Below are 16,646 nucleotides of genomic sequence, written 5' to 3' on the forward strand. Positions count from 1 at the left end.
GCAAGACCTGGTTTTCAGCGAATGATGTAGTTACAGGGATAGAACATAATGGATATTGTACTTTCAGAGAAGATACAGGAAATAAGGCAGGAGGAGGGATATTATTAATGATAGCTGAAGAACTTTAACCAACAAAAACATAATTTAAGGAAGATCGTAAATCTAATGGAAATGATTTATTTGAGGCTGCCAGTAGGATAAAATATATTGTTGGTTGCTGCTATAGACTTGGAGATCCAAGATGCAGACAACATAAATCAGCAGATTAGAACAATGAGTGCAGATCGAGCAATTATCATGGGTAGGGATCCCAGACGTCCCGTAAAATACGGGATCGTCCCGTTTTTGGCTAATGTGTCCCATTTCATTTTTCAGAAATGGGACGCATTCTTTCTTCAGAATTCATTCTTCAGAAAAGTATTGCAAGAGTGAGCAAGACTGATTGATATTGTCAGATGAGAAGAGCATTACTGCATTAACAATCTGTTATGTATCTATAATAGTAAGTAAAAAAACCACTTGAAGGCAACTTAAAGTGGCTTAATGAAAATATGCAGCCTAACAATTGGATTTACTATTTGTTTACTTATACTTAGTATAGTATGTGCATAGTAAACCTTATTACGCACATACTTGGAAAGTTAGAATTATTTTGTAAGACTGGCATATGTGATGGATGCGCATACTAAACTTTCACCCTCAGTCATAAGTGTCCTGTATTTTTTTTCAATGTATCTGGGATCCCTAATCATGGGAGACTTCAACTATGGTGATATAGACTAGAAGGAAGAAAGGGCACATTATTATTATTATTATTATTACGGGCGACTTCAAGGAGTCCTTAGACTCATCGAGGGAGGCCCTAAATATCATGTCCATCACAACTATTTGACATTCACACCTTGCCTTGAACTCATTCACTGTCATAGCACCCACAACAGACTCTGGCAGCTTATTCCACTCATTCGCCACTCTAAAAGTAAAAAACCTAGCTCTAACACCCTTACTAACTGCACTCATGCCCAGCTTCCATGGATGTCCCCTAGTCCTCCACCACCAGTCCTGTTCTCAAAAATATCCTCTGAATTAATCCTATAGAAACCCTTCAGCAATTTGAATGTCTCAATTATATCTCCCCTTTTCTGCCTATCAACCAATTTTTGCAACCTACAAATCTTCAACCTGTTCTCATAAGGTTCATTCCATAGACCTGTTATCATCTTGGTCACTCACCTCTGGATCCTCTCAACCTCCTCCCCATCAAGAAGAAACCTAAGTGACCAAATCTGGGCACATGGCAAAATGGAAATGGAATTTATATAGTTACTAAGGGATAACTAACTAAAAGAGCATGTGATGCAATGGGCCAGGAGTTTATGAGTTGGATCTAGTAATATGATCTATCTTTAAATGCAGTAGCAGCTGTACCTCTGTTAGGGGAACGTGACCATGCAGTCCTGTCCTGGGAGGTTGCTCAACATGGGAAATTCAGTCAAGAAAGAGTTTATGAGGAACTACAAATTGCTGTATCATAAGAAACTACATGGAACGAACATAGTTGGTGAATCAGAAGAAGTCAAGGATTGTTTGAGCATCAGAGTACATATCCAGAGTCAGGAGAATAAACCAAGTAGGGATTAAGTGGATGACTAGCAATATAAAGTAGGAGCTGCAAAAATAAGAAAGCATTGTGGAAGGAATAAAAACAAGGCAATCAGCATGCCCATGAGTAGTATAAAGCACATGCAAGAATGCTATTAATATGGTAAAGAAGGCTAAATCAGATTACCAGAGAAAATTAGCTAAGGAAGCCAAAGTAAATCCAAAAGAGATTTTTTGGTATGTAGCAAGTAAGAGAAAGAATGATTATGGAAAGATAACTTTATTCAGTGCTGATGGCAGGAAAGTGATAGAAGCAGAAGAAATAGTCAGTAACTTTGCAGTTACTGATGTGTGAGCACTGAGATAGATGAACTGGAGGTATTCAGTATATTAAAAAATATCAACGTGAATACAGCAGTAGGCCTGGAGGGTATGTCAGCTTGTGTCTTATGAGAATGTGCAGGTGAACTGCCAGTGCCTCTGATGAAGTTGTTTAATCTAAATCTCAGCTCTTGCAGGTTTCAAGGGAGTGGAAAGAGGGTAGAATAGTTCACCATTACATAAAGCAGCTCCAAGTCAGAAGTAGCAAATTACAGACCAATTAGTATCTGGAATGATGACTTAAAGTATTGGAATAGTGTTAAAAGTAAAATGCAACATTTGGTGGAGACGAATGCAATACTCTATAGAAGGTAACATGACTTTGTAAATTGTAGGTTTCCCTCAGTAATTTATTCATATTTTACAATAAGGTGACAACAGAATTGGATAAAGGAAATGGCTACACCTTGATAGTGCTCATCCATTCATTTTTTTGGAATGGTTACAGATGGAAGGAAAACCATCTGTAAGCAAGAATGTTTATTCATGTAATCATTCATGGAATGCAATACTCTATAGAAGGTAACATGACTTTGTAAATTGTAGGTTTCCCTCAGTAATTTATTCATATTTTACAATAAGGTGACAACAGAATTGGATAAAGGAAATGGCTACACCTTGATAGTGCTCATCCATTCATTTTTTTGGAATGGTTACAGATGGAAGGAAAACCATCTGTAAGCAAGAATGTTTATTCATGTAATCAAAAATTATATTACCTTGATGTCATTCCCCCCCCCCCCCCACTAGAGGTCATGCCAGTGAGTAGTGTGATCAAATCATTGTTTCTCTAGCTTACGTTTTAAATGTAACGCAGCTTGTCTTGTATATTTATGTATGCTCCAGATGATGATCTTGATATGAAGATCGAAACATTGGGATAATAAAAAGTTATTTTAACACGGTTGTAGAATCCATAATTTCAAAAATGAATGCTGATCACTGTGTAACACTAAAAGAAAGGACTTGATAGTGCTCTTTGCAAAGGCATTGGACAGAATACCACATGGAAAACTGTTGCATTTGAATGGTTTTAATTTTTGTTTTAATGTTTTTTTTTTATTATTTGACACTTCCAGGGAGTCCAAGGACTCATCGAGGGAGCGTATCTGCCCTACAACTCTATCTCCACCAACTGACCACAACTACACCAACACCATCTACTGCTGACTACTAGTATTTCCACAGACAATCACAAACATCCATGCCCATGGTGGGATTCGAACCCACAGCCTTTTGGCTGGATAGCGGATATGCTAATCACTTGTCCAAACAGGCCATTTTTGAATGGTATTATTCAAAACTATTGCATTTGAATGGTTTTGGTGTGAATCATTTGAAGAGAATGCTACTGGAAGGAAGAGAAAAGAGTGCAAAGAACAAATCTCACCAAGTAAGAAGTGATGTGTAAGAGTAGGAAAGTAAGGAAGGAGAGACTGAAGTGGTGCCTTATGAATGAAGTAGTAGGTGGCATGAGTGTAGAGAATGAGAGAACAAGTGTGCAAGACAAACAGGGAAACGGGTAGATTCAGGGTAGACAGGGGAACACAGCCAAAGAAAGGTTAATCTCCAGGAGAATGTGAATGTGTGTGTGTAAACAAAAAGGGAAGTGAGATGACCTGGAATGTAGGGAAAACAGATTTGAAGAAGGTTCTGGGATGAGTAAGGAGAAAAAGAAATGGCACAAGGAAAGTATGGAGAAGTCACATCTAACAATAATAAGTGGTGAATAAGTGATACCAATGAAACTTATTATGTCCGTGCGGTTAGCCGAGTGTTACGCATTCTGCAACCATAGGCCTGGGAAAGGAGTGTCCTGCGTTCAATTCTCATTGCTGACGTGAAGAGCTAAGTATCTTTCTCAGACATAGCCAAGTTAGCTGGTCTTGGGTGTGGACTGCAGTTTTTCTCCCCAGTTTACCTGCGGTTTTTCCTCCCGCAAAGGAGGCAAACCGGTCTTAAGAACACAATTCTTCACAGACAATTACACATGGTTGAGCGTGGAGGTAACGACCCCGCCTCATAGTGAGTTATGAAACCCAAAAATGGAAGGCCAAGGCCCTACATGGGGCTGTAGTGCCAAAGAAAAAGAATGAAACTTATTATAGCTCCAGGAATGAGTTGTTATGTTTGTATATGAATGCTAGAAGTATCAGAAACAAGGGAAAAGAAATTGTTACATTGATTGAGTTTGTTCACCCAAAAATTGATGGAATAAGTGAGACATGGTTGGATGAGGATGACATCCTGACAGGAATAGAGATGGAAGGGTATGATGTATTTTGTAAGAAAGGGTAAAAAGGGAGATGAAGTGCAATTGATGACAGAAAAAGTGGTAATGCAAATAGTGGTAATGGTTTTGAGGCAGTATGGTGCGAGATAGAGGTGAATAGAATGAAATACTTTGTTGGATGTTGCTATAGACCTGGTAATGCGAAAGCTAGTGACCAGGAAATGTATAAACAAATGGGAAAAGAGTGATCATTATGGGTGATTTTAATTATGACAATGTAGATTGGGATGATCATATGGCAACTGGAAATAAAGAAAATGAGTTTCTTGGTATAGGTATTATTTCTGGGAAAACTCCCATGTTACTCCTCTTAAAAACTATTATTTTTACAGCTATTTTGTCTGCTTTTGTTTAGGAGTGCCCCCTTTTTTTTTATGTCATTGGCTTTTTACTTAAGAATTCTTAGGGCATTGCTGATGTATTTTAAAGACAAATATATGTAGCATACCTTTTCTTAAATGTTGTTGCCTGTCTTCTTTCTGCAGTGTGCATACTTTTACTTTTATGGTGTAGAAAGGGGAGTGAGAGGGATGGGGGCTTAGGCAATGTGGGAAATTTAAAGACGACATTGCCTAAGCCCTGCCTCCACTCCCCCTCTCAACACCAAACCCTCTTCCTGGCCCCCTTTTCCCATAAACCCTTCCCCTAAGAAACAGTTTCTATTTTCAGCCCCCTTTTTCATCTTTTTCCTACCCTACAAAAAAAGCGTTCCGCCCACCCTTAAAAATAATATATGTATATATTATATAAACAAACCCAGGTTTTTCAGATTAATTCTCCCACATTGCCTAAGTCTCCCCCCCACCTACTCCCCTTTCAACATCATAACAGCAGAAGTATGCACACTGCAGAAAGAAGACGAGCAATAACATCTAAGAAAAGGTACATGCAAATTTTCTTCTATTATGCTACATATATTTTTCTCTAAAATACATCTGCAATGCCCTAAGAATTCTTGAGTACAAAGCCCATGACATAAAAAAAGGGGCACTCCTAAACAAAAGCAGGCAAAATAGCTGTAAAATAATGAGTTTCTTGGGGTTTTGAGGGGAATTACTTCAGGCAGTATATAACAGAGGGCACACAAGGATTGTGGGCCTTGGATTAGATCATCTCATCAGAGGATGTTATTATAAATGAGGTCAAATCTCCTTCCAGTTGGTGAGAGTGACCATTAAGTGATTACCTGGGTGGTTGCTAGCCATGTGAGGACTTCTGTGAGGAAAGGGCATATGTGAAACTACAAGGCTGGTGATTATGAGAGGCTCAGGAGACAGCTTGGAGCTGTAGCATGGAAAGATGAGTTGGGTGGAAAGGAGATCAATGCTGCTTGGGTAATATTCAAGAACAATCTAGTAGAAGCAATGTCTAAATGTTTTCCAAAGGTCAGAAGATTAAATAAGGTAGGTGTGAAATGGATGAATAAAGAGATTAAGCATAGATATATAGAGATAAATACAGAGGGAAAAAAAAGCATTATGGAGACAACATAAGAGGAGTGGTAATAATCAATTCCATAGAAAGCACAGACAAGGAGAGTGACTCAGTAAGCAAAAGTTCAGTAGGTGAGAAATTAACTAATATAGCTAAAAAAATAAAAATAAAATAAAAAAATTTAAAAAAAATCACCAAAAAAAAAAAAAAAAGCCAGCAAAAATAAGAATGATTATGGTAGGATGGCACTGATTGGAGAAAATGGTAAAAGGACAACTGCTGCAGAGTATATAGTTGACAAAGGTCTTTCATCCTTATGAATGTCGCATCATATGGACAGTTCGAGAGCAGTGATGAGGAGGACGAAAAACTAACAGTGAGTGAGGAATACTTTGGATTATAGATAGATCTCTAATTCAGAGTATTTTAGTAATAAGGTGTGACACCTTTTGACTACTTATATACAGAAATATGACTTCTTCATTACTTCCACCTTGGTATCACTTCTGGGTCTGGCTCCCACTGATGAGATCTCAATAAAGGTTGAAACCAGTTTGGATGTTGGCCCTTCCCATAATGCATAGTATTATACATGTCTGTAAAGATATGTGCATTGCATTATGGGATAGTAAGGCAATTGATGTGAAGTCATCAGCCTCTATATACAAGTAGCCCAGTCATGAAGTGACTTCATGTGTAAACTTTGTTAGCTTATACTTGGATAAAGGATGAAACCAAATATAATTTTTTGCATCTTTAATTTATAGCATAACCAAGTGAAAAAGCTTTCAACATCCGCCTTGACAATAGTTGATTAATATGATTCTTACATTGGGTCAAATTTCAAAGGAGTGGAAGGAAGGCAAGATTGTACCTCTTCATACAGGAAGAGGAAGAATTCAATCAAATTTAGACCAATCTGTGTGTTAGGTGTTGTGATTAAAGTGTTGAAAAGACTGGTGAGAATCAGAATCCAGTACTGGGTTGACAACTATTATCTTTGATGACAGCACAGATCTGCTGTAATCTATTTACTTCTTACAATAAGGTGACAGCAGCATTGGATATGTGAATGGATATGCAGCAGTATACTTACACTTTGCAAAGGCTTTTGATAGATTACCATATGATAACTTGATAGTCAAACTAGAGGGGACAGGGTTGAATATAAGAGTTATTGAGGGGCATCAACAAGTTGTGTTTGGGAGAGCAATATCCCAGAAGGGAAAGTCACTGGTGGTTTGCCTCAAGAGTCTGAGGATTTGAATAATGATATACAGCTGTTTGCAGATGATGCAAAGTTGGGATAAATTATGAGCTGATGTTGTGGACTTACAAAAAGACTTGAATAGGCTGAGTGAGTTGGCACGGGAGTGGGGATGCCAGCTCAATGTTGTGAAATGTAAGATTTTAAAATTTGGAAAAGAAAGATGAGATGTAGAATTTACTCTTGTCGGGGATATATTGTTAGAAGTGGAGAAAATAAGAGATCTTGGGATGATGGTAGATTGGTAGATAAGGATCTGAAATTTAGAGGTCGTATTGCCAAAATTGGGAGGAAAACAAAAAATTCTGGGAATGATACGGAGGATACTGACTTGTAGAAGAAGTAACGAGATTCTGGTTCCATTGTATAAGGCTCTGATTAGGCCACATATGGACTACTGTGCACATATTTGGTCACCTGGTTTTCAAAAGGATGAAGAGATGTTGGAGAGGGTCCACAGGCAAATTGACCAAAATAGTTTCTGATCTCTGGAATGTTGAATTATGAAGAAAGGTTGAGATCATGCAATTTGCAGAGTCTAATGGACAGGAGGATGATATCATGGAGATGTAGCAGTTAAAGAGGTTGTTATAGGATTACCACTGAGGAGGTTTTTCATAAAATGGTGGGAGATTGGGGGAAGAACAAGAGGTCATCCCTGGAAGCTGTATAAGAAGGGTGTGAGCAAGAGAGTGAACAGCAGGTTTTTTTGCATGGAGAGAGAGAGAGAGATGTGAATGACTGGAATACATTGCCTAAGAGCATGGTGTCTGCAGAGAATATGAATGCATTTAAGGCATGGTATGATGAGCTGTGCGTAACAAAACTGCCCTCCTAGATGAGTCTGACTCCACTGGGTCTTGGGATAAGCTGTAGAAAATAGGAAAATAGAAAGGCTGGTGGCATGGATAGGGGAATGGCTGATAGAGAAACATCAGAGGGTGGTGTATAGTGGAGTGGAATGAAGGCAACGAAGGTGACTAGTGGAGTGTCCCAGGGCTTGATTAGAACCACTGCTCTTAAATGTGTACATAGCAGAAGATTTGAGAGACAATATTCAGTTGTTCACTGATGATGCAAAACCGGGTAGGACAATAGTTGATAATTGTGATGTAGATATCTTACAGGATGATTTAAATTAATTTGAAAATCAATAAATATTGAAGGTATAGGTTGCAGAGTTTAGCTGATAGGCAGAGGAGAGGGGATAGGATAGAAAGTTATAAGTTGCTAATGGGATTCCATAAGATTAATGCAGCAGAAATTTTTCAATACATGGAGAGTAAGGGGTCACATTCGGAAGTTGTCTGAGATTGTGATTATTAGGGGTGTGTGCACTAGCTTCTTTACTAGGAGAGTGGTAAATGAATGGAATGGATTACCAGAGGTGACTGTTGGGGGAATCACAGCCACCTCTGGTAATCCATTCCACTTTTGGTGGGAGATTGGTGGGAGATTTATAAGGATATGTAGGATAGTTATTGTGTTAATGGACAGAGTAGGTCTCCTGCAATGAGTCTTTAGACTCCGTGGGGTATTCATACAGTGGTGTAACTGGGGGGGGTTCTGCCCTGGGTGCCACTTTTTTGGATTTTAAGAAATCCTGCTATACTGTCTGTAAAACAGCGACTGAGTATGAAATCGATGATTTTGCTAACAAAAAAGCAAGAAAAATAACATTTTAGAATGTTGGAATTAAAGTTTTACTTCAAAAATAAACATCGTGTTTTTAATTTATTTTCCTATACGTCCTTTTGACTTTTTGTAGTATTTTTGGTGTGTATTGAGAGGGGCGGCAAAAGCTCTAGTTACAACACTGTATTCATAGAAATAATAATAAATAAGTATGTTGAAACTGACCATGATATCTATAGCCTGAAAATTATTTTTGTCAGGAATTCTGATGAATGTTTCACTTGTTTTGACTCATCTGTTCCGAAGCAAAAACCAGTCAAGGTCAATCTTGCAACGAACAGATGAGTAGTCAAATATACCTGGACATTCATTCACTCGCAAAGAAACTTCAGTTCTCACCAAAGGACAATTTTGCAATAATGCTTAAAAAAATTCCATATTTAGATTTCCTGCACAACACTGAGAGGAACTTACCCACTCTAATGCTAATAAACTCTGACTAGAAGTCTCCTCAGTACTATTCACAGACAACCCCCCCCCCATATCTTAAACTTGTTTTCAGCTGAAGTCAAGGTCATAAAATCCTTGAGATGTAACAAGCAGCTCCCACATTTAAAAAAAAGCAAAGGACAAGCTGTGGTAATCATGGACACCACTGAGTACAACAGAAAAATTTCCCTGGTAAGTGGCTTGATCTATTACAAGATCAAATCACTTACCAGGGAATTGCTCAGAATTCTCACAATATCCAAATCAACAAACTGAATCCTCTACTCAACAAAGTAATTAGTTGGGATGAAGACACTGAAAACCCAGTTTGGAAGAACCCCACATTTCTATGACCTACCAAAAATAGGCAAAGGGGTGCAACAAGGATGTATTTTATCTCATAACTGTTTAACTTGTACAGCGAATACATTTTAAGAATGGCAGGGCTGGAGGAGTCTTCAGTTGGAATTAAAAGTGGTGGAAGAAATATTAATAATTTGAGGTATGCATATGATACCACCTTGCTAGCAGAATGCAAAGAAGATTTGGAGAAACTTATTATGAAAGTTAAAGAAGAAAGTGCTAAATATGGTCTTAAACTTAACCTCGAAAAGACAAAAGTTATGGCAACATGTGAACTTAATGATTTTAAAGTAGATGGGAAGAAAATGGAAGCAGTTAACAATTTTGTGCTCATAGGATCCCGAATTGATCAAGATGGTTATTGTAATGAAGAAGTTAGAAGAAGATTATTACTCGGGAAGAAAGCAATGACAAATTTAAGCAAGATCTTTAAAGATAAAGATATTAGCCTCGCAACAAAAATCAGAATCGTGAAAGCAATGGTATTCCCTGTGGTACTGTATGGATGTGAAAGTTGGACCCTGAGAAAGAGTGAAAGAAGGAAGATAGATGAATTTGAATTATGGGTTTGGAGACGCTTACTAAGAATACCATGGACTGCAAAGCAAACCAATAAATCAGTGATAGATAGAATGAAGCCAGATTGCTCGAAGCTATGATCATCAAGCAAAAATTGTTATACTTCTGACATATTATGCGAGCAAATGACAGTCTGGAGAAGATGATGCTTGCTAAAGTTGATGGGAGAAGAGGAAGACCAAGAATTAGATAGGTGGATGGCGTTAAAGATGCAACTGGAATGCGCTTGGAAATTCTGAAAGATAAGGCCAGGGACAGATCTGAATGGAGAATGTATGTTCATAGAATCACCAGGAGTTGAAAAACGACTCGATGGAACATAACAACAACAACCAAAAATACACCAAGACGAAATCTCACTGAAACCTATAGTCGCTCTCTACACAGATGCTCTCAACTATTGCCTAGCTAAATTCCTAGCTTGTGTTTCAAGTTCTCATACAGGCCACACACAAGCCTCTTTGAAAATGGTGGAGGGGATGCCCACTCACTGGCAAGGTGATAGCTGCTCTCTAAAGTGGAATATCATGGCATTTATTCACTGGATGCTATACTGTCAGCACAGCAAGTCTTGTGTCCTGTCCCCAGACCATGGGGTAGGATACTTACTGCAACACTGTTGACCCTTGTAGGCAAGCCCACAAGCCAATTTATCCTGGCTGAGCCACCCAGGACTGCTGGTGTTGCCAAAGTAGAGGCCAAATTGGTGCAAAATCTGGTTACCAGGATCCCCCTTTGTGGATGTCCACAGGTTGCACTGCACAACAGCAAGGCATCTGATCCAAGTGATAGTGGCCTGGAAGACAGAACAGTGAAAAAAGAAACAGAAGTAGACTGAAGAATATAGGAAGAAAAGCTAAGTAAAAGAATAAGAATGAAAATTGTCAGTACCATTATTGGGAAGTCCCCTCAACCATGAACAGGTGCTTCACGTGTAGCAGCCACTCTTGGGAATCACATTTTTTGATCCTCTTGTAATCCTAAACAACTGTCACATATGGAAACATGAGTGCATATATATGAAATTTAGCATTCTGAAATAATAAAACAATCTTGTGGTTGATTAAATTGGGAGCAAATAGAAAGTGAGCTTAGATTTCTTCTAAATATTGATAATTTTCACCAGGCAAGTAGCCTTTATGGACTGAAATTTAATATGAAATGTAGTATACAAGGAGTTCTGCCAACAGGGCCAAAGTAAAGCAATGAGTTGATATCAGAGCTTGATATTATGATATCAAACTGTTAACAAGCCTGGAGATGGGGGGCTATAAACCATGGATTCCCGAAGAATTCTGCAAATTCTGTATGAAATATTAGCTAACTTGACTTCAGATGAAAATATCTTAGAAAATGTTCTTATGTCCAAAGAATTCCAATGCAGTTCTTTCCAAATGGGGACATGTGTTGCATTTATTCACTGATGAAGCCCTAAATAGATTTCTTTTGAGAATGAATGATTATAGAAAGGTGATGGAACAGAGTTGAACACAGAAGAGAATGGAGTGGCACTGATTAATGAGCACTTTGTACTAGTATTCACTACTAGTTAGAGTGATGCCATGTGCAAAGCCTTGAGAGAAGAGGAATACCAGATGTACTATAAATATGCATGACACTACAACACACCAGACATGTATTAAGATGTTACAATTCACATTAATAAACCTGTTGGGCTATACCAGCACATATTTTTAGGGAATATTTGAAGTTGACTATTACTATGAAATGAACTTACTACAAGGAGATAATTTTAAGAATCATTTACTGTACTCAAAAACCAACCTAATTTAAATAAGTATGTTTATATTAAACTCCCCAAAATATGAGAATAGTAATTTTTAGGCATCATATGTTATAACCTGAGCTTCCTAGAAGTTTCGTTTTATTTGTGTTGCTTGTATGTTTGTTAAAATTTATTTTGTACCTTCTGTCTGCGACAGAAACAAAATACTGACAGTATTAAACTGTTTTAATTCATTCTTTGTGTTGTTTTCATTCTGTTACACACCTTGTTAAATCAGCTTGTGTCATTAAGAAAAAAAACACCATGAGTTCCATCCAACACTTAAGTCTGAAACAAGGTTAGTCTGGGTCTGTTGAGTAGCAATAATAGTATATACCAGAGTTTATAAAATTTAAAAACAATGCAGTTACTAAATACAGTGTAATTCAATTCCTAGATTTTCATTACTGGGGAGGAAAAAAACATGTAGGTATTATTACTTTTTTGCCATCTGCAAAAAGCTTCTTTAAAATGATAATGCAGCATGCAAAACATGTGCCAAGAAATGATAAATATATATGCCTTTCCAAATGAAATGCAATCAAACTAATAAAACAGAATTCATAAAATACTGACATCAAAACTACACTAAAAGTGGTAGCAGTGATGCTGCTGATGCCAACAATTCGAAAAGAATAAATGTTATGTGAATACTAGAAATCTATACTCAGTATGCTGTTAACACATAAGTGGTTATTAAAAAAAAAAAAAAATAAGCTAACCCCTTTTTATTCCCTTATAGGGAGTAATATTCCCTAATCCTGCCTACCCACCTAAGGTAAACCTGTTACATTTAGCTGCATTGATGGATCAAAGTTAGATAATCTGATTCTCTTATTCTAGAGAACATGAGTTTCTTTAAAGCCATTTCAGGCTTCAATAAAAAAAAAAATAAAAAATAAAAAAAAGAAGTAAACGTCTCACACCAGAGGGCAAAAATCATAAACAGTGGAATTATATTGCATTCACTGACGCAGTGCATTATAAATACATCCCTTTAATACAAGAAAACAAGATTAAGGAATTATATCTCATTCTTAGAATGTAGTAACCTTTGATACAAAAGAGATTATGAACACATGATAACTGCTAGACGTGTAGAAAATTTTGAAGAACTAATTAAGGAGAAACGGAAAATATAAAGGAATTAGTCCATTTCTGTTCTTCACAACTGTTATATGTATGTGTATCTAAGGAGAAACGTGAAATATAAAGGAATTAACCCCTTATGTTCTAATGTACATGTCCATCAACTTAATGCATTTGTTAATAATGGCTAAAAGGAAATGCTAACCTTTTTCTTGTGAATCTATGTCACCATTCTCTGATAACTTGTCTTCGGGTCTAGGGGAGCATTCACTATATTTTAGCCTGTCAATTTGCCTATAACGCATTTCAAGTGACTCATCGGCGGATTTCGTTTTTTCAATTCCAAAACAACTGTTGGATGTATCGGATTCTAGACACGGAGCACATTCTGAAAAATTCTCATGGCATGGACTTGTATCTTGTTCAGATTGATTAAGACCACTCAAAACATGATCGACACGATCGAAAAATTTCATGGGTTTTTTCGGCGAAGTATTGTTGAGCATGCATTTTTTCATTACACAATATTCTTTTTTTAATCGTTTTACTTTTTCTCTACACTGATAAGCCGTCCGATTGAATCCCATTTTTGACATTTGAACAGCAATATTTTCATAAACTGCAAAATTTCGTTTCGATCCATTTAACTCGGCCTGTATCCTTTCGTTACTCCATATATCGATTAAGACAGAGGTCTCATCATCCATCCATGTAAAACCTCTGTCAACCGACATCGTGGCAGACAACACAATTTAATAGCAGTATAATAGAAACTAGAATGCACACCATTAATATCCAAAAACATAAACAAACTTTACAATCAACAATAAACAATTTGAATTCAGGTAATGATCAACCGCAATAAACATTAACACAGACGACAACATAGTCGCCACCAACCGTTGAAAACAACGAAACATAATATATAATCTTTATTATCAAGAAAACATTCAGAGTTTTCTGATTTGATTATTTATTTATTTATATTTTTTTATGTTGAACAACAAAAACATATCTACGCGTTAATTCAATAATATTTTTAGAAAAAAAAATGTTTTGAGAATTCTATTATTATTATTATTATTATTATTACTATTATTATTATTAGACTTACCATAAAATTTTTTATCAAACCGGGACATTTTTGAGAGTTTGCTCAAAACAGAAATTCTACGCTAAGTACTTATGATTCAAAAGGCTAAATAACGGAGTGGTTAACAAAAAACAACATTTCGTAGTAATAATTTTTAATTACTCTCAACTGAACATAACTTATTATTAAAAAATTATTAATATTTATCCCTAGCGTGAACTTTCTTTAAAAATTCTTTGTTATTTTTAATCGCGTCGACAAATTCACTACAATTTAGTTCACTATTAAGTTTGCAGCGCAATACAGCTTTTACTGTTGATTCAGCCATTCTACCTCTTTCTTCAGACCATATGTTATTCATTATTGTTAATATCCTTTCAACAGGTGAAGATGTGCCTGGCAGGCTGAAAATGTATTCTATAATTTGGACAAGATTGGGCAATGAAATGTGCTTTTCTTTGAAATGACTGAATAGTTGTATCCATTTTTCTTCGCAACTTGTATTTTTCAAAATGTCATAGTTTGCCGACCAAAAAGCTTTTGCAATCACCACTTCATCAAACAGTTCATCCAAGTAAATAGAGCCTAAATATTTAGAGCCTTAACTGCAAAAAAAAAAAAAAAATCAGCTAACGCCTTTTTTTATTTCCGTACACGGGGAGTAGGCGAGGCCATTTAGCCCTATCTAACTTTTGGAGACTGAGTGGGCAGTTCAATCTCCACTGGTACCAATCAGAGATAGATGGCCCAAAGCTATCACTAATTAAGCGGTACTCAGTGAAGAGAGACGGCTCAAATGTGCCGCCATCTCGTGGTCCCTAACCCTAACATAATATATTTAATGTCTGAAAATAATGTGGGTTCTACGGTCGATTTTCTTGAGTTTACAGGACGAAAAACCCGAGTTTCCGGGAGGAAAAACCTGCTTGCCCGTGCCAGAGATCGACTAACTCGGGAACCGAGTCGAAAAAAGGCTTAGAAAAATTTCCTCTAGTCGCCGACTAGACTCGAAACCAAGTCTTCCTTCGTGCGGTTAAGCGCCGTGGTTGGCAAACGCCACATCCACTGAGCTACACAGGCTCCTACACAGTGTTTCTCAAACTTCAGATATCCACATACCACATACCACATACCAAGTGCTCCCTTATCAAAATAATAATAAATAAAAAAATAAAGTATATTTCATTGTAAATGTCTATTTTATTTGAATTTATATGTTCATGAAAATTAAAAATATGATATATTTTTAATAGAACAAAATTTGGAATAGGTTCCTCTTCATTTCCCATCCATGAAAATCCATATTTCATGTAATTCATATCACACTTACGAAGATTTTTCATCTTCTTCTTCCTAGTTGGTTCTCTAGAGATGACAGACAACACCCTTATAAATTTCATTTGATCCAGATAAAATTTCAACGTTTTCTTGCTGCTTGTATTTGCTGTATTGCTCTCTTTTGTGCGTTTGATAATCCAGTCTTTAACCAATGCACTTTTCTTCCAAAATTAAAGCTAAAAAATCGTGGTGCCAGATATATGCAGGGATTTTCGGAAACAAACGTTTTTCAGAAATAAACTGAAAATGGTGAAACTTACCAGAAGCTCCTATTCGTTATCACTACTTTTGGCATCGAGAACAGTTTCCTTGTAAGCATCGTCAAAGTCATCTGCCCAAATAGCTTCATTTACTTTCCCATTATTTCAAGCAAAAATTACCAGTGATTTACAAGCCTTGAGATATGTAATGAACAGTCCTTAACAAATGACTAATAAGCAGAGCGCGAAATAGACAGCAACAGTAGGCCAGTAGAGATGGAGCACCTATGAAGAAGTGCATATGAGTGGTGAGGTATTAACAAAAAATCGCGCCAACCAAAGACAAAGGCAAGCCAACAGTTGAGTTGAAATGCTAATTCTCTTCAACTGAAATCCATTTCTGAAACACATTCACTATATATTTCAGAGTTTTAACACGTTCACGACGGGGTGGTGTCAAGCAAAACTATATGTTGCCGGTACAACATATGGTTTTGCTTGAGTCTATACAGCAGTTTCTGTTGGAGGGAAATGTGATTCATTAGTTAGTGCCGTTTTTATCCCAATTGTCTCTAATTACACTATTTGTCGAGAAATATATTACACAGACTGCAAATGTCTCTGTACCTTATTCAGTGATACAATCATCATCATGCATATCAAGAATTTAGGCCTAGCATTGCCTATTCCGGCTTTAGAAGTCATCGTTGAATCGTTTAAGAGGACGTTCTGGTTTTCTTTTTCCCAATGGCTTGTTCTTTTAGGCTTGTTTTGGTAATCTTTCTGTTTTCATTCTTTGAACGTGTTCCATCCCTTTATGTTTATATTTTTCAATTTTTTCTATTACTGGGTCTGGATTTAATTCTTTCAGAATTTCTTCATTTCTTTTGAAGTCAAATAGAGTATACTTTGCAGTTTTTCTCATAAACTTTATTTCTGCTGTTGTTAATCTTTGTTTGTCATTTTGTTTTATTGTCCGGACTTCCATACATTAAAACTGGTAGGGCTAATGTATTGTATTTTAGTCTGGTTTGTTTTTGAACTAGGTTTGGTTTAAATATAGAGTTAATTACACCTGTTATTTTTAAATATTTTGC

At 36.7% G+C, this 16,646-nt stretch overlaps 1 protein-coding gene across 2 annotated transcripts in view; it reads right to left on the minus strand.

Annotated features, from left to right (window-relative positions):
- Positions 1-14,166, minus strand: part of LOC150095804 (uncharacterized) — a 49,302-nt gene extending 35,136 nt beyond the window's left edge. Inside the window, exon 1 of one of the 2 annotated variants that reach the window (XM_090410141.1) lies at positions 14,033-14,166. In XM_090410141.1, coding sequence (XP_090266267.1) covers positions 14,033-14,060 — 28 coding nt within the window. In that variant the 5' untranslated portion in view covers positions 14,061-14,166. Of the gene's footprint in view, positions 1-13,123; positions 13,806-14,032 lie in introns of those variants that run through there. The other variant, XM_090410139.1, reaches the window with a different exon arrangement.
- Between the last annotated feature and the right edge of the window lie 2,480 nt (positions 14,167-16,646).

The sequence above is a fragment of the Typopeltis vanoorti genome, chromosome 20 (genome assembly GCF_054136105.1).
Source record: "Typopeltis vanoorti isolate ZY-2024b chromosome 20, IOZ_Tvanoo_1.0, whole genome shotgun sequence".
Classification (NCBI taxonomy): Eukaryota; Metazoa; Arthropoda; class Arachnida; order Uropygi; family Thelyphonidae; genus Typopeltis; species Typopeltis vanoorti.